The sequence below is a fragment of the Athene noctua genome, chromosome 2, assembly GCF_965140245.1.
Source record: "Athene noctua chromosome 2, bAthNoc1.hap1.1, whole genome shotgun sequence".
NCBI lineage: Eukaryota > Metazoa > Chordata > Aves > Strigiformes > Strigidae > Athene > Athene noctua.
This window is the reverse complement of record NC_134038.1, coordinates 131,605,148-131,625,290: the sequence shown is the minus strand read 5'-3', so window position 1 is coordinate 131,625,290 and position 20,143 is coordinate 131,605,148. Positions and strand designations below refer to the sequence as shown.

Genomic DNA, 20,143 nt, shown 5'->3' with positions numbered 1-20,143 from the left:
AATCCACCTCCGAACAGCTCTCGCAAAATCCCAAACGGCTTTCCACTACCTTGAGGACAACTGCCTACTGACAGCGGGCAAAACATTTTATTTCCTTGATGCTCCTCGCAGGAGGCCTGCGGTCCCTGGGGCTGAGGAGAAGGGCTTGGGGTTTTGGTCGAGGCGGTGAGAGGAGTCCCGGGGGGGCCCCAAGCCGGGGAGTCCTTCCCACCCCTCTCCCCTCAGGCCGCCCTCACGGCGCCGCCGGGGAGGGAGAAGGAAACGCGGCCCGACCGAGGCCCCCGCCAGGAAGCGGCCGGCCCCGGGCGCCGCGGGCCTGGCGGCCGCCGCCCTCCCGCCTCGGGGGCTGGGCGGGCGGCGGCAGCTCCGCCCCGCTGCGGGGGCCGGCAGAGGCGGCTCCGTTCGCTGCTGTGACGCCGGCGGCGCTGGAACACCTGGAGGGGCGGCGGCGCCTCCGGCTCGGCCCTTCCTCCCCTCCGCCTCGGGCAAGGTGAGTGCCGCAAGGGGGGACTCGCAGGGCTCCGTGCCGGGTCCTGGCGGGAAAAACGGGTTCCGCCAGCAGCGGCTGTGGCCGGCGGCGGGCAGTGGGCAGCCCCGGGTGGGGGCCGCCTGCCTGCCCGCCCGCTGCCTCTTGAGGGCAGGAGGCGGCGCGGCGGCCGGGCCTGGAGCGCTGGTGCCCGTCAGGGCTTGGCGGCGGGCGTAGCCGGGGCCGGACCTGTCTAGGGGTGAAACAGCCGAGGCACAAGATGGCATCTGCCCCTCCTTTTTGCCTTGGGTTCCCCCTCCCGCCGTGCGGTTGTCTCGCCATGATTATTGCATTTATCCGTTTCTGCCTCGCTCCTTTCCTCCCGTCCGTTCTCTCTGGCGCCCTGCCCGCTGGAAGCGGGGAGGTTGGGGAGGAAAACGGCCGCTTCCCCGCAGCGGTTTCCGGCTGGGCTGCGGGCTGAGGCGCAGGTTGCCCGGCCGCCGTGTGCGCCGCTCTCCGGGCGGCGGCGGCCCTTGTTTTCACCTGAGGGCCTCGGGCCGGCTGGGGTACGAGGGGTGGCAGGGCTTCCTCTGGTAAGAGAACGCCAGTTATCAAACCAGGCACCGAGGCGTTAACGGCTGCTGGAGTTGGAATTAAAAGCCCCCGAACTTCCAATTTAACGCTTCTATTTTGTGAAAGGTTGATCTTGGTAATCGGGTTTGTTCTGAGAGAAAGGGGTGAAGGGCACTGTGTTCTTTTATTAATCAGTATCGTCGTGTGTATGTTCAGCGCCAAGTGTAAATAAGTCTCCTGTTCCCCACGGTTCTGTGTAGTGCTGATGGCCTCAAGGTCCTGCAGGGACCTTCTTGAAATAGTAATTCAGGTTTGCCTTGGTTCAGATCTGTAAATGTGAAAATGAATCGGGTAATCTCAGGGCTACATCCTTTAACTCCCTACCCCCAGCTCACATTGTGGAGATATTTTAGAAGTTTGGCATCTGAGTTGTTCTCTTTGGTTGTTTGTAGTATTTTGCCCCTACGTGCAAGTCTTGTTTTAAACCAAGGTGACTGTTTTATTTCCAGGAGGCACCTGTTTGTTGGTGGTTTCTTTCCACCCATGTTTCATTCTGTTATGCTCTTTCTCTTAGTTTCTGGATAGATTTTATTTAAAATAAAATCAGAAAGCAGCTATGGCTCTTGTTCCAGAGCAGACTACTTGGAAATAAAGTGTTCTCATGTTTTGCTCTAGCAGGGCGGCTGTTGTAAGCAAAAAACTGTGTTTGATTACTTTTCCAAAGTGTTGGACAGAGAAAATGGTAGTCTGGGTTTTGAAGTCTGCATTGCAGGCTGCATTTGGTTATGGTCTTTAATCTGATTTTTCTGGTAATCGACTCTTTTTCCACTTTATCTGTCCAGGGTTCCTGACGAGTGACTGGAAGTACCACTTGACAGTGCTATCTGCCTGGCACTGATTTAGGAGCGGCAGTTCTTAGTGGTACTTAGCTTGAAGTCCAGGAACATCTCGTTTAGGCATCAGCAATTTTTTATACTGCTGTTTGAATAGGGTAGCCTACTGGATTAAACTGAGTAACTTAATGATTTAAGATTTATGTTAATACCACTGAAGAAGGAATTTAGCATAAAGCCACAGAGCTCTTTTGAATAGTAAACTGCCATAACTGGTATAACCAGTCACGTTTTTCCCATGACAAGGTCTACAGGAAGATGATGTGGCTGTTAAATGCTGACAAATCTTGGCTTAAATGAATTTCTAAGGTTTCTTTACTGTCAAAACTTAATGGGTGAAACGTTGTTATTTCCAGAAAGAGTCAAACAGTGCACTCGAGTTAGATTTTGGTAACTGGAATTTGCTGTCTTCTTGATTGAGAAAGAGTTAAGTGCTTTCTAGATAATGGCGACGTCTTCCGTTGTGTTTGTGGGAGCTGATTCAAATGGCACGTTACTGAAGGTTTGCAGGTTCAAGAAGACCAGTTATGACTGTATGAAAGAGGAAAGGTTTATTTAATATTTTTCTTCACAAGATCGTAATATTGGAGTGTGGAGGTAATCACATAGTGCAAAGTAAAATTTCTGTTGAACCTTACTACAGGGTTGGTTTCTTCCCCCTTAGCAGAGTTTCAAGCCCACCCATCTTGCCTGTTCTTCTCTGCTGTCTATACAGGGCTGCTAAATTGTTCTGATGAATTCCCAAGTAACCTTTTTCTGGAATAAATGAATAATAACAGCTCTTTTCACTCTTCAACTAGTGTTGAAAGCTGTTGGTACAAGTTGGCAGAAAAAAATGTGCTAATATCTCAGCTAAACTAGAAGTCAAGAAATGTCCTCAAAGACTCTTTTTAATACTTTTTTTCAAAATCTTCTCCAACACTGTTGCTCTGCAGTAGTTGATTCTTCAAGATGTTTTGTCACTTCTCAACCATAAAATCACTCTAAAGACAAAATTATGCCACAGGATGCAGAAGCATTAAAAATAAAAATACAAAAACTGGAGTGTGAAGAGTGTTAAACAAAGCACCAAACAGTCAAGAACAGTAGAAACATTTGACCTTTTATGTGTTGCTAGTAATAATAGTCTCATGGTATTTTTTCCTGTGTCTATTGTTGCCCATGGCAAACGGAGGGGCGTTTTGACCCATTAGGCAATCACTTACGTCAACCTTGGGAACTGCCTGTTCTGAAACAGTATTCAGCTCCATCTTGCGAGTAGCTCCATAGGAATCACCGCTGCTCTAGGAACAGTTGACTGGTTTGGCAGGATTTGAGAACAGTAATATAAAAGTTGAGTGGATTATGTATCTATCAAGAATATAACACCCTGTACAGATCGTGGTGTTTATTCAAAGGGCAATGAAGGAAGATCACCCAGTATTTTTGTTGCTGTGCATGCTGAAACTGTTTTGTTAATCAAATCCCTTATCCATGGATGTGAAATGATCTCCTGAGGGAATCTAGAGAAAACTATTTTCCCCTGGCATTGTTTCCCCTCAGGTGTAATAGCATTGCTTCCTGGCTTCTGCATGGATGAAAAGGGAGGAGGGAGGCAGAAACCTGAGAGTGTTGACTGTGTCATCAAATAGGGTATCTAAATAAGAGAGCCATTAGTTGAACTTCTAAAACCATATATATTTATATTTAGTATAGTATACGTGTGAAAAAAGTTTCATTTTTTCATGTACATCTACTGCTTTTCTCATAGGCTCTGCAAAGGAAAGGTTTTCTAAGATTAAGACCCTAGACTGATTGCGGGTAGAATGTGTCACAAAAACCATCTTCATATTGTCTTTTATAATCTGTGCACAGCAGGTGTTCCATATGGCATTTTCTTTAATAGTATTCGGCTACTAAATTTAAAAACTGTTTTTTAAACTCAGAGAACAAATGTGTATTACAAAACAATTTGATAGTCATTTCAGAGAAATGAAGCAAGTTTGCATTTAGAATGAGATTAAATACTGCATATCCCCAGCTTTGCTCATTTGCAGAGTGAGGTTTGATTTGCCACTTGACAACTTATATTCAAATTATTCTTCCATAAAACACACATATCATTTATGATACTTGCCTGGTTCTTTCCTAAGGACATTTGCTCAGTGTTCTTCACAAATTTAAGTGGAACACTTAAATAAAAGACGTTACCTGAGAGCAAACTGATAATATATGCGTTCTTATATTATTTCACAATAAACAGCTGAAAAATCAGTATAATCTGAGAAAGGAATTTAAATATCTGTGTCTTTATGTAAATGATGTTCTGCATGCAAGATAACTTATCTGGAAAGGGTTTGTTGTTTGCTTGTCAATCTTCCAACCGTGAGTCTACCAGCATTTATTTGAAATATTCTGTTCTGAGATTACCTGTACTATGTCATGATTACATGTGCCATTCTTATCAATGTTTTTGAGGTAAACCACTGATTTTAGGAATTTGTCATTCAACTGTTTAAAAAATGCAAAAAACACCCCAGCTCCCGGTGTCACTTCAATACAAGTTGTACTCTAGAAAGGAAATCACGCCCGTAAGTTTGACTTGATAGTTTTTGAAATAATATGACAGGCATATAGTACCCAATAGACACAAAATTGTTTCTTAGAGAGGAATGCTAATGTTTGACTTGGTCCTTGCACTTCGTGTGAGCAAAACCAGGCTTTAAAACACATGGTGACAGTGCCAAATTTCCACTTTTTCATGTTGGCTAAAACTTGCCTCTAACTGCCCGAGTACTGAAAGCCAGTGCAGTTCAGGTGGATTGATACTCTTACGTTCTAGGTATAACTGAGTGATAATTTGCAATGTGCAAATTTGCTCTGCTTATCTGCCACAGTCTTCTATTAACTTTTACATATCAGAGTTGGGAACAGAAAAATAAGAGACTATATGATAGCATAAGAAACAGGGCTCTGGATATAATCCTCTGTTTAGGCTACACCAGGAAATTAAACAGAATAATTTCCTGTGTTAATTGTATATTCTAAAATATTAGAAGCATGATAATTGTTTTTTGGAATAAAGTAACAACAGTATTAAGAGTCAGTGTAAAATTCAGCAAAAGCCACGCCATTATAGATTTAATGTCAGTAGTAGTACTACTCATTTTGTTGGATGTACTGTTTATAGACAGGTGCCTAGATAGTGCTACAAAATGAAAAAAAGAAGACCCAAACCATCTGGGGTTCTTCATACCTTGTGCATGATTTCTTAGTCATTTAAGTTACCTGCTTGTATTACTATGGTTTGTTCTCCACACAATTTAATAGCTTGAAAAAGAAAGGAAAAGGAGTGTTATATTGTCTCAAACTACCTCCTTGGAAAAGAGACTCCAGTTTCTCTGATATTTCTGGTTTGAGTATGTGGTTGGGGTTTTTCTGCACGTCAGATTTTGTTTTGGGTTTTTTTTTGTCATTTGAAGGATCAAGACAAATGAATAAATGGAATAAATGAACTTGTTACTGGGGTGTCTCATAAACATTGATAGAGAGAAGAAGGAAATGGAAGAAATTTTATACACAGATGTTAGTTCCAGAAGTGCTTGCAGTGAAAGGAAAAATTGGTTCTAGTGGGCTTATGGGATGTGGCTGTGTCCCAAGCACAATGTGTTACTCAGTATGCTGCTGAATCTTTTTTCTCCAGTAATTCAACAGACCATCATGAAATTCCGGTTCTAAGACAAGTGGAGTAGAGAAGTGCTCCTACTGCATGATTTAGTCATGTAGTTCAGGTGCTTCATGCAGAAACCATCATTTCTGTGCACTCAGAGGACGGCGGTGAGGCTCCAGTTCAGGTGCTCAGAGTTGCTCTTTGGAGGTTCTATTCACTGTCTGTACAGGGGCTTAGTATTGAGAGGCTTGTATGGTAGTTTAGGCACCACAGATAGTTGGGGTCAAACAGCATGAATTTCTTTCCCCCCTCAGCACCTCCCAGGTGTATGAATATAGCAGGAGTCCCTCTCTATACAGCAGATGCTGTTTCATCTTGTGCTTCTTTTAGGAATGTGTGAAATTTCTTTCTAGATGTCAGCTCCTGAAATAGATTGAAAGAGTAATTCTGTTGATACAACTGCCTTATAAGATTGCAGTATTTCTTCTCAAAAGCTGTGGATAGTCTGTAGGTACATGCTTCCCAGGATAAGTAGCAAGGCTGTGGATCTGTCTGAGACAGAGGAAGAGATAGAAAGTTGTAGTGGATTAAAGGAACTGCTAAATGCAGCATTTGCAGACAAATTCTGCAAACTTTTTGAATTAATAAACAAGTGCTTCAGTCAATAGTCTCACAGAATGAAAATACTCCTGGATTTAAAGCTAAGTATGGATTAGAACATCGGTGATGAGCGTTAAGAGCTTTAGAGGAAAAATTAAATCTTGTCATTTGCCATATTGATATAACTTAAACTCTAGATTCATTTTAGCTGTATGACAGTGGTAGCTATTCAGGTTGTTAAGAGTATGAATACTTGTAAGTCTTTGTATAATCTTGACACTGAATGCCTGCATAGACCCAGACTTAAACTTTCACTCATTTCCTGCACTGACAGTATGGATAATTCAGATCAATAGGCTGCTCTATTTTCTTTTGCTTGGGAAAGGCAAACCGAAACTTGATTTGAAGCTCCTGATCCGTGTGTTCGTAGGCACATCAGAGAAGATATAACTGCTCTGCCTAATCTTCATCTTGCAATGAGACTGCTTCTTGCTTTGGAGGCCCATTTGCTTGATTCAGTCTGGTCACAGCTTCAAGGGAGCAGAATGGGGGAGATAAGCTGTCAGCCAAGAGCTCTTGGAGGCACAGATGGCATTGATTCCCTCACCTAAGCACATTTTCTTCCCTTAGGAGTATTTTACATAAGTGAAGCTATCACCGTTAACTTTTACAGATAGAACTCCTTAAAATTCTTTTTTTTTTTTTTTTTTTTTTGTTACTTAGTACCACTCTACTACTACTGTATTAAAAGTTTCTTGGAAGATTATTCATTTTAATAAAACGGCTGTATTAAGTAAATCAACGGCAATGCATGAATCTGCCATATCTTAAGTTGTAAATTGCAGGGGGTTTAGGGTGCAGAGAGCCTGTTGGGATTTGAAGAACCACAGAATGTATTAGCTGCTTTGAAAGGACAGTAAACTGAGAGGGCAGTGCTATCAGTGAAAGTGCAGACTCTTCTGTGTCTTTTTTGATGAACGCATTACTTTCACATAAGGGTTGCTGAATTCTTTGCCTCTCATTAAGTTCCCTGTTGTTTCTGGATGCATCTCAAAGTGTATGTTCAATCTACTGCCTTCCTACATAACTATGCTAGGTCATCTTTGGATGTTAAATTTGATCTGTAGATCAGCATTTATAATATTTTTGCAAGGATTTCAGATCATTTCTTGGTTTTGGGAAGTTGTGATTAGTTTAACAGTTTCTTTTAGATACAGTCTTCTCAGTTGAAAAGATTCTTGTTCATTGGCTCTGGTTGCTTCCTGCTTTCTTCTACATCATCTGTTAGCTAAGAGTAAAGTAAGAGCTGTGTAACCAATGCTCAGCCAAGGGGAGATATTTGAATTAGGGGGAAAGATTTTACTTTTTGAAAAATTTATTTCCTCATAACCTAGGAGAGCATTAAGATCTGAACTTCACCTTGCCACATGACACTTCTTATATTTGTGCTTACCAGAAAATTATCTGAGTGATATTGATGTACAGGATTGTTTATTATCAATTTAGCTGTTGTAGAGAAGGTACTGATACCGTCTTATGAATAATCTTCAGATACTACTCGTGTAAAGTTGTTCAGCTCTTAGGAAACTGTACAACTTATGCTGCAACAAAGTGTAATGTAATAAAGCTAAAAAGAGAAGCAAGCATGTACAAACGTACAGAGCATGAGCTGGAAGGTAAGCCTAGGGTCTAGACTCTAAATCATTCAAAACACCATCAAAGCATTTTCCTGTTTGCACAGAAAGATGTAGATGGTGTATTCAAATGTTATTGGAGAATACAGAGAATTGGAGGATTTTCCATAAGAAGAGAAGTGCCAGTTGCTAATGAGTGTCCTTAAGTTTCATTCCATCACCATGGCTAATAAAATATCTCAGTAGGAAGAGAGGGTGATGCAGTATGCCAGAAATATTATGAAGTTCTGTGTGCGTTCCAGCTATTTTGGCTTCCTGTGGAAATCATTTGCGGGTAAATAACCTGCAGCCCAGGTATATTCTGCCACAGATGCAGAGGTGCCATAGTTGGCTGTTCGCGGGGCCATCTTGGTTCCAGCATGTTTTGTTAGCTGTGGCAGAGCACTGCGTGAAGGCAGCTGTACCACTTCTGAAGCCAGGCTGAGCCTAGAAACAGTTTGGCTGTATTTCAGCATCCAGGCCGATAGGCTGTGCAAGTCCTCTCTGGTATCGGTCTGCAAACAGGGAGGTTTGTGGAACACAGTGCTGAGGCTTCTTGGTGGCTCCTCAGAGGGCCTGATAGGGATTTGCAAGGTTTCAGCAGGGCTTATGCACCCAGCTGGTTCAGTACGGGAATGGATGCTTCAGTGCTGTTGTCCCTTGTGTTCTGGGTGGACTTGTTATGAATAGGGCCAGTTCAGGTTTAATGCTAAAACTGAGATAGCATCTGTCTGTCTGAAAACACTGGGAAGCGCCAGTTGCAAAATTGCAAAATTACTGGAGCCTTGTGTGGACTTCTCCAGGAAACCTCAGTGCCAGCTCTGTGCAGCCGTAACTGTAATGCCAGCTGTAATGTAGCACTGCTTTTCCTAGCATGCTACAGAGCACCTGTGTTTGCTTCCCTGCCCCGCCTCCCCCCCTAGAGTATCCCAACCTTTTGTTTGCCAAGATAAAGGCTGTCTGTCACAGAGATCACAAGTCTTGCATAAGTCCTTATCAAAGATAATGGAAACTTTCGATACAGATGCTTTCTGATGGGGTGGTGAATGGGTTTTTTTTTGTTGGGTTGTTTGGGGTTTTTTTAAATCAGTGTCAGCATAATATTATTTATTGAAACTTTCTTTTTTTAGTCTTGATACCCTGGGAAGAAAAAAGAAAAAAAAATCCCTTACATCAACTCCGTGTAGCAAATTAAGCTTGGTTTTACACATAAAACTGTATGATAACGTAGGTTAATTTTAAATTTGATTGTAGTTTGCAGGGAAGGTATTGGTAGACTCTAGTTAGTGTCATGTGCTTCCGTTGTAGTCAGCTTTGGCAAAGAGGAACTCTCTTGTTACTTCTGTTCGGGACACTTATGTCTTGTTCTTCAAAAGCATAACAGAGTTCAAAACCTAAAGTAGTCAGAGGTTATGTGCCCAATCCTTGGTTTTCCTCTGAAGCCTCAGGGCCAGCATTTCACAACTATAGGGATTCTTTGTTACGTGGTTATGAAGTATTCCTTTTAATCCCTGGATACCTCCCTGGGCTGTTTCCAGTACCCTTTTATTAGCATCTCTCGCTTTTTGTGGCCAGATTAATGACTTTGGGATTTCTTAAAAAAAAAATTTCACTGCTTTCAACTGTCCCAGATACTTTTAATAATGTCCTTTGTTACAGTTGAGCCAGTATCTTAACCTCTTTGGTTCTTGGGCTTGGAATAGACTGTAACAGCACATCAAGTTAGAGATTATAAAAATAAATAAATTATGTCCCTGCTAAATGACTGCGGTGACAATTTACATTGTACGTGTAGCAGTACCTGAAGAATGGAAACTGTTTGTGTTAAAAGTTTCACCATGAATGAAAATAAATGACTAAAAGGTAAGAATATTGGAGATAATTCTTAGGAAGAAAACATACTATACTTTTTTTGTGTGTGTGTGTAGTCACAGTGGTCATGGTGCAATGTTACTCTGCTGTCTACTTACACCATTCTTATGGAAGGTGTTCTGTATTAAACCAATGGTAGCAGCAAGCTTGCTGCTCTCCATTCTCTTCTTTTACATCGTAGAAATTTTCACAGGATCACATAGGTTGGAAGGGAGCACTGGAAATTACATAGTCCAGCCTCCTGCTCAACCAGGCCCAGTTAGAGGAGATTGCTTGGGACCACGTCCAGCACTTGCTTTACTGGGCAGCTTGTTCCAGTGTGTTGACCACCCTTGGGGTGAAACATTTCCTGCCTGTATTCAGTTGGAATTTCACACATTCATGCTGTGTCTGTGGCCAGTTGTCCTTCCAGTGTGCATGTCTGAGAACAGTTTGACTGTTTGCTTTACATCTCTCATTAGGTAGTTGTAGACAGCATTAAGGCCTCCTGTTAGCCCGGTGGTCTTATAGCTGAGCAAATATGTTAGAGGGTCCATACCCTGAGCAATGGACTCACTCCAGTATGCCAGTGTTTTTGTTGTATGGAGAACCCAGAACTGGATACTACTTCAGATGTGGTCCCACAAGAAGCTGTAAGGATTCTATGGGACACCATTGCAAAGACATTGCCAAAATCAGCATACAACATCCACTGCTCTCTCCCCTCATTCACCAGAGGCAGCCATCTCGTAGTAGAAGGTAGTTGGGTTAGTCAGGTATGATATGCCCTTAATAAATCCATGCTGGCTGTTCCCACTCACCTTTTGTCTTTCATGTGGCTGGGAATGGTTTCCAGGAGGGTTTTCTCCATGATATTTCCAGGAACTGGTGGTGCAGTTAATGGGCCTAAAGTTTCTGCGATTCTCTTTGCCGTGTTTTTTGGAGAAGGACATGGTGTTTGTCTTTCTCCAGTCATCAGTCACCTCTTTTGATCACCATAACCTACAAGAGAGCAGAAAGCACACCATTGTAATGGCATAAGCCAACTCTCTAAGCACTACAAGATCCGTTCCATTTGATCTCATGGACTCATGTATGTCCAAATGGCTTAGGTACCTCAGCTCACTCTTTCTGTAATGTGGGTAACAATACATACCCACAAACCCCGACAGTAGGCTTGGAGAACTAGAGCCACAGGGCAGACCTTCCAGTGAAAGCCAAGGTAAAAATGTGCTTCTGCCTTTCCATATTCTCTGTCATGCTGTGGCTCTGTGTCTTCCTTAGCCTGCCTTTTGCTCCCACTGTTTTTACAGAGGACTGCTTGCTGCCCTTTGCATCCCTTGCGAGTTTCGGCCCCAGCATTGAACCTAATTCCATCCCTGCATACCAAGGCAATGCTTTTGCGTTCTCCTGAGTAACCTATCCCTGCCTCCATCTTCTGCATGCATTAGTTTTGCATTTGAGTTCATTAAAATTAATCTGTCCTGGCCTTCTGCCACAGCTGCTCAACTTTCTGCCCGTAGAAATGGACTGTTCATGTGCTTTGAGGAAGCTGACCTCAAAGATCACACAGTTGCCCAGGGCTCCTCTTGAAAACCCTGTTAAGAATATGACCAATCTAATAAGACTGGATGTTTCTTACAAATAAAATCCTATCATTACAAGCTAAAAATAGATATATTTGCAGTAGAACTCAGATACAGATATGAGAGTTCCTGTAATAGCACATCAATTACATCCAGCTCGAGTAAATACTCCTCTATTATGTTCCTCTACCTTTGTTTCTGATTTTAATATCTATGTTAATATATGCTGTTTCCATTTCAGTAGAGCTTAACTGTGATTCTGAAACATGAAATATGAATTAGTTTACAGTGCTGCAAATATTACAAAAGTGTATCTAACTTGAAACAAAGTCTGTGTGAATGGAAATCATTTAGGGTACCATTGAGATCAGTGGGACCCAAACCAAATGCACGTTTGTTGTCTAAATTAACAGCTAAAAGAACAGCGAAATTGTAGTGGACATCCAGGTTTTCCAGAGTGTTCTCAGTCAGTGAGAAAGGTGAAACTCAGCTGGGTCTTCAGAGGCATAACTGGTTTCTTTATGAAAGTTCCTTGAACAGCATCTGGAATGAATGGGATGCAGGAACATTCTTGATTGAAATTATAGGTGAAGTGCTACTTATCAAAAGTAATGTGATTCTTTTTGAGCAACCACGGTTCTGTTTCCTCAGCGCCAGTGCTTACTAAGCTGTATGGTACAAACTGAATTCTCACTTAGGAATTAAAACAGGCCCAGGTATTGAGCTTGAGCACTGAGCTGCTGCTTGTTGATGCTGTTTAATTGCTGCCGTCTCCCAGGCATGGTTTTTATCTATACCACCAAGAACTCTCTGGGACCTTTCTCTCTCCTGGCATGTTTTCAGTGACACTACATGCGAGAAACCATTTTCAGCAGGCAGTGTAGGTAAGACTGCACTTCTGTTTCCTTCCACTCTAATGGGCCATACACTATCCCAGCAGGTCTTGTAGCCTCAGACACCTCAAATGCCATCATGTCACACAGCAGGACAGGGAATACATGCCCTCATTCTCATACCATGAAAACACTGTCCTGATAGCTGTGGTACGGTCCTCACTTTGAACTAAAAGAATCCCCACAAATAATATCTTAAGGCCGTAGGAGTGCTATATGGGACTGGGAAGAGTATAACTAAGATCCCAGAGTCAAAATACAAGGTCAGGTGTTTAGGAAGAAAGAGCCTGAGTTATGCTTGCAAATGAGAACTGTTTCACCGTGAGCCTGATATAGTTTTCTTTTTAAAATTTTTTTCTTTTAGAGACATTAATTTCCAGGAGATTCAGGTGGACATGTACAGTGTACAAGGTCAGTGCCTTAGTCCTGTTCCCTCTGCTGGTCATTTACACTTTGTTCCACGTAATAATGTGTGCTATTCCGTCTAGATAGACTATTCTTTGCTTCCTGTCAAACCAAGTGTGCTGCTGAGTGAGTGAGTCATGGATGTGTATACAAGCTAAATCCTGAGTTCTTATCTCGCTCGCACACACCCACGGTTGACTTACGGAGGACGAGTATTAAAACAGTGAAGCATAAAGGTGTTAGAAAACTGGAGTTAATGTTGCCTGTGCCTTATGGCTCTAGGAGGTGGCAAAACCATGACCGATGCTGTCCATTCGGTATATTGTGTGACTCAATGGTGCTGTAATGCAAAAACCAATCTGAAACAGTTCTTTCTTCCTCTGTTATTTAGCTGCTGGTCTTTACTTTTCAACTCTGCTCTGAAGACAGAGTAATGAATTTCCTTCAGTACTTATAAGCACTTCACAAAAATTCCAATTCAGGAAAATTTCCTGCTCTGATACAGTCTTGCAGCATCTCACGGAACTTTGCCAGAAAGTTTCATAGGTACTGACAGCAGAGAGGTTAGAATCAGAAATCTGGGATTTGGCTCCAAATGGAAGTGCGTGTGCTTTATGGCTGCGGGAAACACTCAGGTTGTTTGCATTCCCTTGTTCAGGTTCCTGCAATCTGTTCCAGTCCCTTTGCCGCTCCAGTGCTAACCATACTGTCTGTAAGCAGCACAGAGCTAGATATGTTTCCAGTGTCACATCTCCCCGTTGCGGCCCCTTTTCTCTCTCACCCAGATTAGTGCCAATGTTCAGTTTCAGCACCATTACCTTCCTTGCTGCTTTTTTCATTACTGTTTTCTCAGTCAGCTTCATATCTTACTGCAGCCTGTTGGTGTGTTACTTCTGTGCCTGCTCTTACCAAAGGCCATTTCCCAGCAGCACCATCTGACCTGCTTCTTTTTGGTCTCTTCTGTGATCATGCTGCAGTGCCTCTGTTCACAAGCTGGCTGTGTGCTGGAGAATAAAGTCCTCTCTGAAAGCAGCAGAGGAGAAGCCAGGTGCTCGTTGTTTATAAGGAGTGTCTGGCTTCGCTTGTAAATTTGGCCTGGAAGGACTGTGCTCAGTTACTGGTGGGAAGTGATGTGTGTACCATCTGGTCAGCTCAAAGTACAGTGGGAGACTGAATATCCAAGCTGGAGATAGATACTAACTTACAAAATCTGAAGTCCAAATGCATACATATCATATTCTATCCTCAGGAAATGTGGTGTTCCTCATAGTAAAAACACCTGGTGGTTAAATTTTGCATCTGTGGCTCAGTAGCTAGTGTTTTTAAAAAAACAGATCAGTGAGACATGGGCAAAAAAGGTAGCTGAACTGTGTTGTGGGTAAAACATTGGGGAAAAAGAAACTTGGCTGAGGAGGATGCCTAGCATGGGCAATTTTGGCTTGTGTTGTCAAAAGTCACTGAATTTATGCCAGGTAAATTTGCTTTTGCCTGGAAAATTTGCTAACATATAATAATTGGCAACATCAGCAACAAAATTTAAATGTCTTTATCATGTTTTAAGCAAGAATTGTGAGTTACATGAGGAAAAAGTTTTCTGTTGTAACATGGTAAATAAAATACTATGCTACAACATAGTCATTTTCTTTGTGAAAAGGTAGGGGTTTTCTGCTGTTTAACTTAAAAATTATGCTTTAAGTATGTTTATATTAACTGGTAATTTCTTATCTTACTTAGACATCTGAAGAAAACAAGAAATATGGAAGGTCATAAGTAGTAAGTACCTTGTTAATTTTTTCTTATTCTAAAGAAGTGATGGTTTTTGGCATGTTGATTTGTCATAGCCTGAGTCTAACACACATTATGTTCTGGCATCTAGTATTTATATGAAGTCACTGGTAGACATTCTGTTTAAAAAGAATAAAAATAAAAAATTAATGACTGCCAAACAGTGGAAAAACAAGTGAATTGACCAGATAGAAAAAGATCATGTTATCAATTTCCTGTTTAATGGAAAGAAAGGCATGAACTGTTGTATTTAAAGAGGTTTATCCATGGTCATCAACTTCAGAATAAAGTACATCCTTATTTTAGTTAAATTTTCTGATTGTTTAACAAAACCTAAGTAAGTCCGTGATTGCTTGACATGAAATCCATTTTAAAAGGTATTGACAAATGTCTACCAGTAAAAATTGTCCACCGAATATTTCAGTAATGGGATTATAAGTCTTTCATTATTTTAAGCATAAATGGCAGCCAGGAAATTCTCCAAATTAAATCAGAAGCTGAATTTATGTGTAGTGGTAAACAATTACATTCCTCTTATTCGTTCAATTGTTTTATCAGTCTCTAATTCAGGGATCCCTATTAATCCCAGCATTTTAGGTTTTTTTCTGTGACTCATATTAATAACACGTTTTTATTCTTTGCACCATGCCCCCAGAATTTCCAGTGACCTCGAGTGAGGTAGATAGCAAGGCAGGTTGACATGAGATGAATTATGGTCTTATCTTCACTTGACCACTGAACTGAGATATCAGTTATTTGCACAGCTGTAGCAGAAGTTAAAGCACACGACTAGCTGGACAGCTAGGGTCTTTATACTACCTTGTGAGCAGGTTTTATATTTTTATTACTATTTTTAAAGTAATGCTACTTGATTGAACTCTCATATTCTGTTTTCTCATAATGCAGGGGGATCTTATTGTTATTTATTAGAGGTTGTAGATGTTGTACTTTAAAGATGCAGCATATATCAGGTCAATATAGGCTTCACTTAACTTGATAGGCTGTCTGTTGTCAGCGTGCGTAATGGCTTGTTTGTTCAGAATTTGACATGAAATGTGGTATGTTCTGTATATGTTGTTTATTTTGTGCTGTAGCACCAAGAAGGCCTTTATTTTAATTTTAATTAAAGTCATAAATTAAAGTCTTGGAACTAATGTTTGGGTAGAATTAAATGGGTAAATATCTTTGCTTTTCAAGTTTGAGGAAGAAGCCAAGAAGTGCTGTGTATAAATGCATTTTAAATTTTGTTCATGCTTACTTCCAGTTTAATTTCTTACCATCTCTTTGGTGATGAAGGCACTGATTCCGAACTTGCTAATTAAAAATAACCGAAGCAAGTAACAAATCCATGTGAAAAAAACTTCCTTTTAAAGTTAAACTGTGTCACTAATAACTGTGTAGGGCAGATATGTCACCCTTTGGGGGAATACGTGTACCAATGGCTTATTGTTTCAGAATGGCCATAGTATTGCACAGCAAGCATACATGTATATCATTATATAGATGTATATATGTCTGCATGTCTCAATACATGTTGATGTGTATATTGGGTCTGAAGACCTCTTGGGTAGCATTCCTGAGCTGTCTGTGTGTTGTGAACAGAGCTAGTAGGCACTATCTCAGTAATGAACCACAGTTTGTCCCTTCACAGGCAGAGGATATCTTTTTTCAACATAAACTCAACCGCTTTAATTTTCCTGGAGTATTTAATATAGCAAGTTTTAGAAACCTTTTACTTCCAAAGATTGGCAAAATCACTGCAGCTTTTTATATCTGTACATTGGGGAAAAGGCATGTACTTTTTCAGAAATTAATAATGGAGTAACACTTTCTGAAAGAGATCAAGATTTTATTGTAAGGCTATATATTAAACCACCTTGGTATGGTTTAAATATTGTGGAATATGGAGTTTGTCTTCAGATTGCACTTTTTATTAGGTCTGCTAAAGGAATGCAGAATGATCTGTCAGTAGAAAATAATCTTTGGAAAAAGATTACCTGTCACGCACCCGCAGTTGTCATGTAGTCATTGCATAAAGACATGAGCTAGCTATCTTTCACATAGCATGCTCAAAAGAGATGAGTGTTCCTCTAATGCTTTATTATTCAACTGTAAAAAAGGGAGGGGAAGAAGTAGTCTAATTCCATTCATAAAATTAACTTTGTGAAATCCTAACACTGCTGAAATTGCATGAAAATTTCTGCCTGCTTAAGGAACTCTGCTAGTTCACTTGAAACTCTCCTATTAGTTAGATAATAAGTTAATTCCATGGGCTATAAGTGATTCCATAATACATTGGGAAGAATTCTCTGCAGCTGATTATTTGGCAGTACTACATACTGAAGACATTCAAACTGAAAGCAGTGTATAATTTTCCAAAGTAGGATGGGAAATATAGTACTAATTTAATTGCTTTGTTATTAATGCATAATGAAGAAATGTATGTTAGAATACATGTGTCTTCACGCAAATGCAATATTCTTGATGGAAAAAATCTATCATGTTGGACTTATTTTTTAAACATCCTATTGAAGTTTTGTAATTTTGTTTCTTAATATTCTAGCAATTATCCAAGGGAATTTTATGACCAATATGCTCAAAGCCAAGAAAAATCTGTGGTCAATAAAATGCAACAGAAATACTGGAAAACAAAACAAACTCTTATAAAAGTTACAGGAAAAAAGGAAGACGAACATGTTGTGGCTTCAGATGCAGATCTGGATGCAAAACTAGAGGTTTGTAATGTTTTCATAATGTGTCTTCTCTGTTTGTTAATTTTTAAAATGTTTTCATTTCCATCAAGCCTCTAAAGTGTACACATGTGTACACATATTTTAATCATTATTTTCTTGTAATATCTTTTCCAATTTCTGACAAAAGTACCTGTGCAAACATAGCGAATATAGCGACATTTTGTAACACAAACCCCCACATCCCTTAAGCTATATTTGGAACCTAACATTTCTTGAATTTATTTTCAGTTTTGGGGGCAGGTTTTTTCCTTTTGTTGTTGCAGAGAGCAGGAGATTGTCCTTTGTGCTTATATCAGTTGTTCTTACCCTTTGCTTATATCAGTTCAGGATTTTTTTAAAAATAGTGTTCTATAGTATATACAAATTACATTATTTATACAGTTACAAAATACCACGTATACCAAGAAAACGTACAACATACCAAGACAGAGCAAGGTGCATAGTGAGCTCTGCTCTCTGGAGCTTTTGTGCAAGTAACTGACATGACCAGAGAAGCTTCTGAAAGTCTGTAAAGTATAACCAAGAGAAGGATTCCTGCTGTGTGACAAATACAGTCAGTATCTTCAGCCCCACTGGACTGAAGAGCTTGAACATCTTTGACACAAAGCAAAAGATAGAGAATGGACTTCTGAAGTGTAATAATCAAGTTAGTGTCCAACTACTTTTTATCAGTATTTTGTTACATAAGGGTAAAGGTTTTGCCTTAATGGTTTTCTTGCAGTTTCTTAGAAAATTGTTGACTTAGGATTCTCAGTTTATTCGTGTTTTAGCTGAAATAAGAGGCTGGTTTACAACAAACAAATCTTTTCAGTTCTAGCTATAATAGTGATAACTTACCACATGATGATTCTATCTATGGGGTCTTCATAATGGGTTATAAATCAAGAATATTGATGTAAAACAAACTGGAAGGACGGAACAGTATTTTATAAATACATACCTGAGTTCCTACCATGTTTACTGTGTTGCAGATTCATCAGGAAGAATGATTTGTTACCTCAGGTGGTATTAGAAATAGGGAAACTTGTGTTTACCAGATAAAAAAACTATAAGCGTGTTTTCACTTGGACAACTTCTCAACTGCAAGTCACACTTTCAGTTTAAAAGACAAAGCCCATGTAGTGTGCAGGAAGTCAAGCAGATGTGAAGGAAGACGGTTACTGTGCCAGTAGTTTATTTTGCTTGTATTTGTGTAATGCTTTATACAGAGGAGTTTAGGTTTAAGTTAGAGGTTGGAGGTTTTACACAGACAGAAAGTGTAGTAATTTTTCTGTTTCCTAGAAACAATCTTTAGACTTAGTCAAGACTGACTTTGTTTTCCTCTACTTCCTTTGGAAACTACTGCTTTATCACTTTGGTTAGAAAACAGGAGCTATGCCAGTAAAAGTTCAGTTTAAATCAATAACTTTCTGTGTTGGCATACCAATGCAAGTTTGTTCCTCCAGACTTTGCGGTATTAAAAATTCAGTATGCATATTGCCACACATGATAAACATGATAGACATTTTGATAACTTTTTGCTCTACTGTGTGTTTCAGAAAAAAAGTTTTGTACATCTTCATATATATCCAAAGATATCAATTAAAAAACCTCAACATGAGTACTTTGATTAACTATCATCTGTTTAGAGTAGATGTGTTTATAAAATTATTTTTGTCTTTATTTTCCTTTTGTAAGTTGTGATTGGTCTGTCTGTAGTTTCAATGGACGACTTAATTGAAAGAAAAGCACAATTGATAAGGAAAAAACACTTTCAAGCTGGAAAGATTACGCATTGTTCAAGAGGAAAATAGTGACCCCTAATAATTTCTAAAAAAAATAAGCTCTTTCTTGTATTTCAATCATCAGTATTTCTTGCATACACTTACAATTTTTTTGTGTGTATTTTGTTTCAATATCAGCTGTTCCATTCTATTCAGAGAACATGTATGGAGTTGCTGAAAGCAATTGAACTGTATCAAAAAAGGATTTGTTGTAAGTATGATCAAATATACAGTTGAAATGATAGGGAGGTCTGCATTATGAAATCATCAAACATCATCAAAATTAAAATGGGGAGCTACTACTTTCATCCTATTTAAAAATAAAGATAACATTCCTTGCAGACAGCTAAAGGCGGACTTGCTTATTTGCTTGAAGATCTCCTAGTTCTTAAGTTTTATATTTGATATTATGCAGTGATAGGTAGCAATAATTGTGGGAAAAAGCTTGTTTTTTAAGTTGGTGGGTTTTTTCCATTACTTCCTTGGCTTGTTTAAATTCAAAAGTGTCTTGTCTTAGAAATCCTAACTCCGTTCTGAACTGTTTTAATTTTTTTTTTTTTTAATTAGGATTGACTATGAAGAATATTGGTCTTATTACTAGTTTTATAATTAAGTAATCCATGCTATTACGATGAATTTGATAATGGTGACTTGGCTGTAACAGGTGTACAGTAATTAGTGGTAGTCATTAGTGAGAGACAGGGACCTCATTTGGGAAGTTTCAAACAGCAGGTTATATTAAATGACCTCTAAAGGTTCCCTCCAATCAATATTGTTTGATTCTCTACTGCTGTGATTTCTGGCTTGAAAAAGAGAATCCAGCTTTGGAGACATCTTCCAGTTTACTTTCTTTTGTTGAAAGTTACCCATATTTTCTTGAGGCTTTCCTTTTAATTTTGCCTGTCCAGAGTCAGAGATAATGTTTCAGGACCTAGATTAGAATCAGAATGGTGGTGTATTGAGTTGAAGAAATGTTCCACAGTAGCAGGAGAAATCTTTAACGCAAGGGTGTTCATGCAGCATGTTTATGCTATGAGTCAGCATTGGATTTGACTGTCAACATTTGGAAAAATGACAAAAGGACTTCAAGAGATCTTCTTTCATTATATTGGGCCATTCTCCCTATTGATAGTGGGAAGAAATTGGCACTGTAGGAGACAGCCTCTTTGGAAGACTAATAGATGAAACCGTAATGAAATGTTTTTGTAAGGATATGAGGAAGACCCATGGTCCCAGTTTGGAAGTAGTCAGCA

The 20,143-nt window shown here is 39.9% G+C and overlaps 1 protein-coding gene across 1 annotated transcript in view; it reads left to right on the top strand.

Annotated features, from left to right (window-relative positions):
* The first annotated feature begins 351 nt into the window (after positions 1-351).
* ICA1 (islet cell autoantigen 1) overlaps positions 352-20,143 on the top strand; it is a 73,337-nt gene continuing 53,545 nt past the window's right edge. The window contains exons 1-4 of the mRNA XM_074900336.1: positions 352-490; positions 14,324-14,362; positions 16,938-17,109; positions 19,029-19,101. Coding sequence (XP_074756437.1) covers positions 14,346-14,362; positions 16,938-17,109; positions 19,029-19,101 — 262 coding nt within the window. The 5' untranslated portion in view covers positions 352-490; positions 14,324-14,345. The remainder of the gene's footprint in view (positions 491-14,323; positions 14,363-16,937; positions 17,110-19,028; positions 19,102-20,143) is intronic.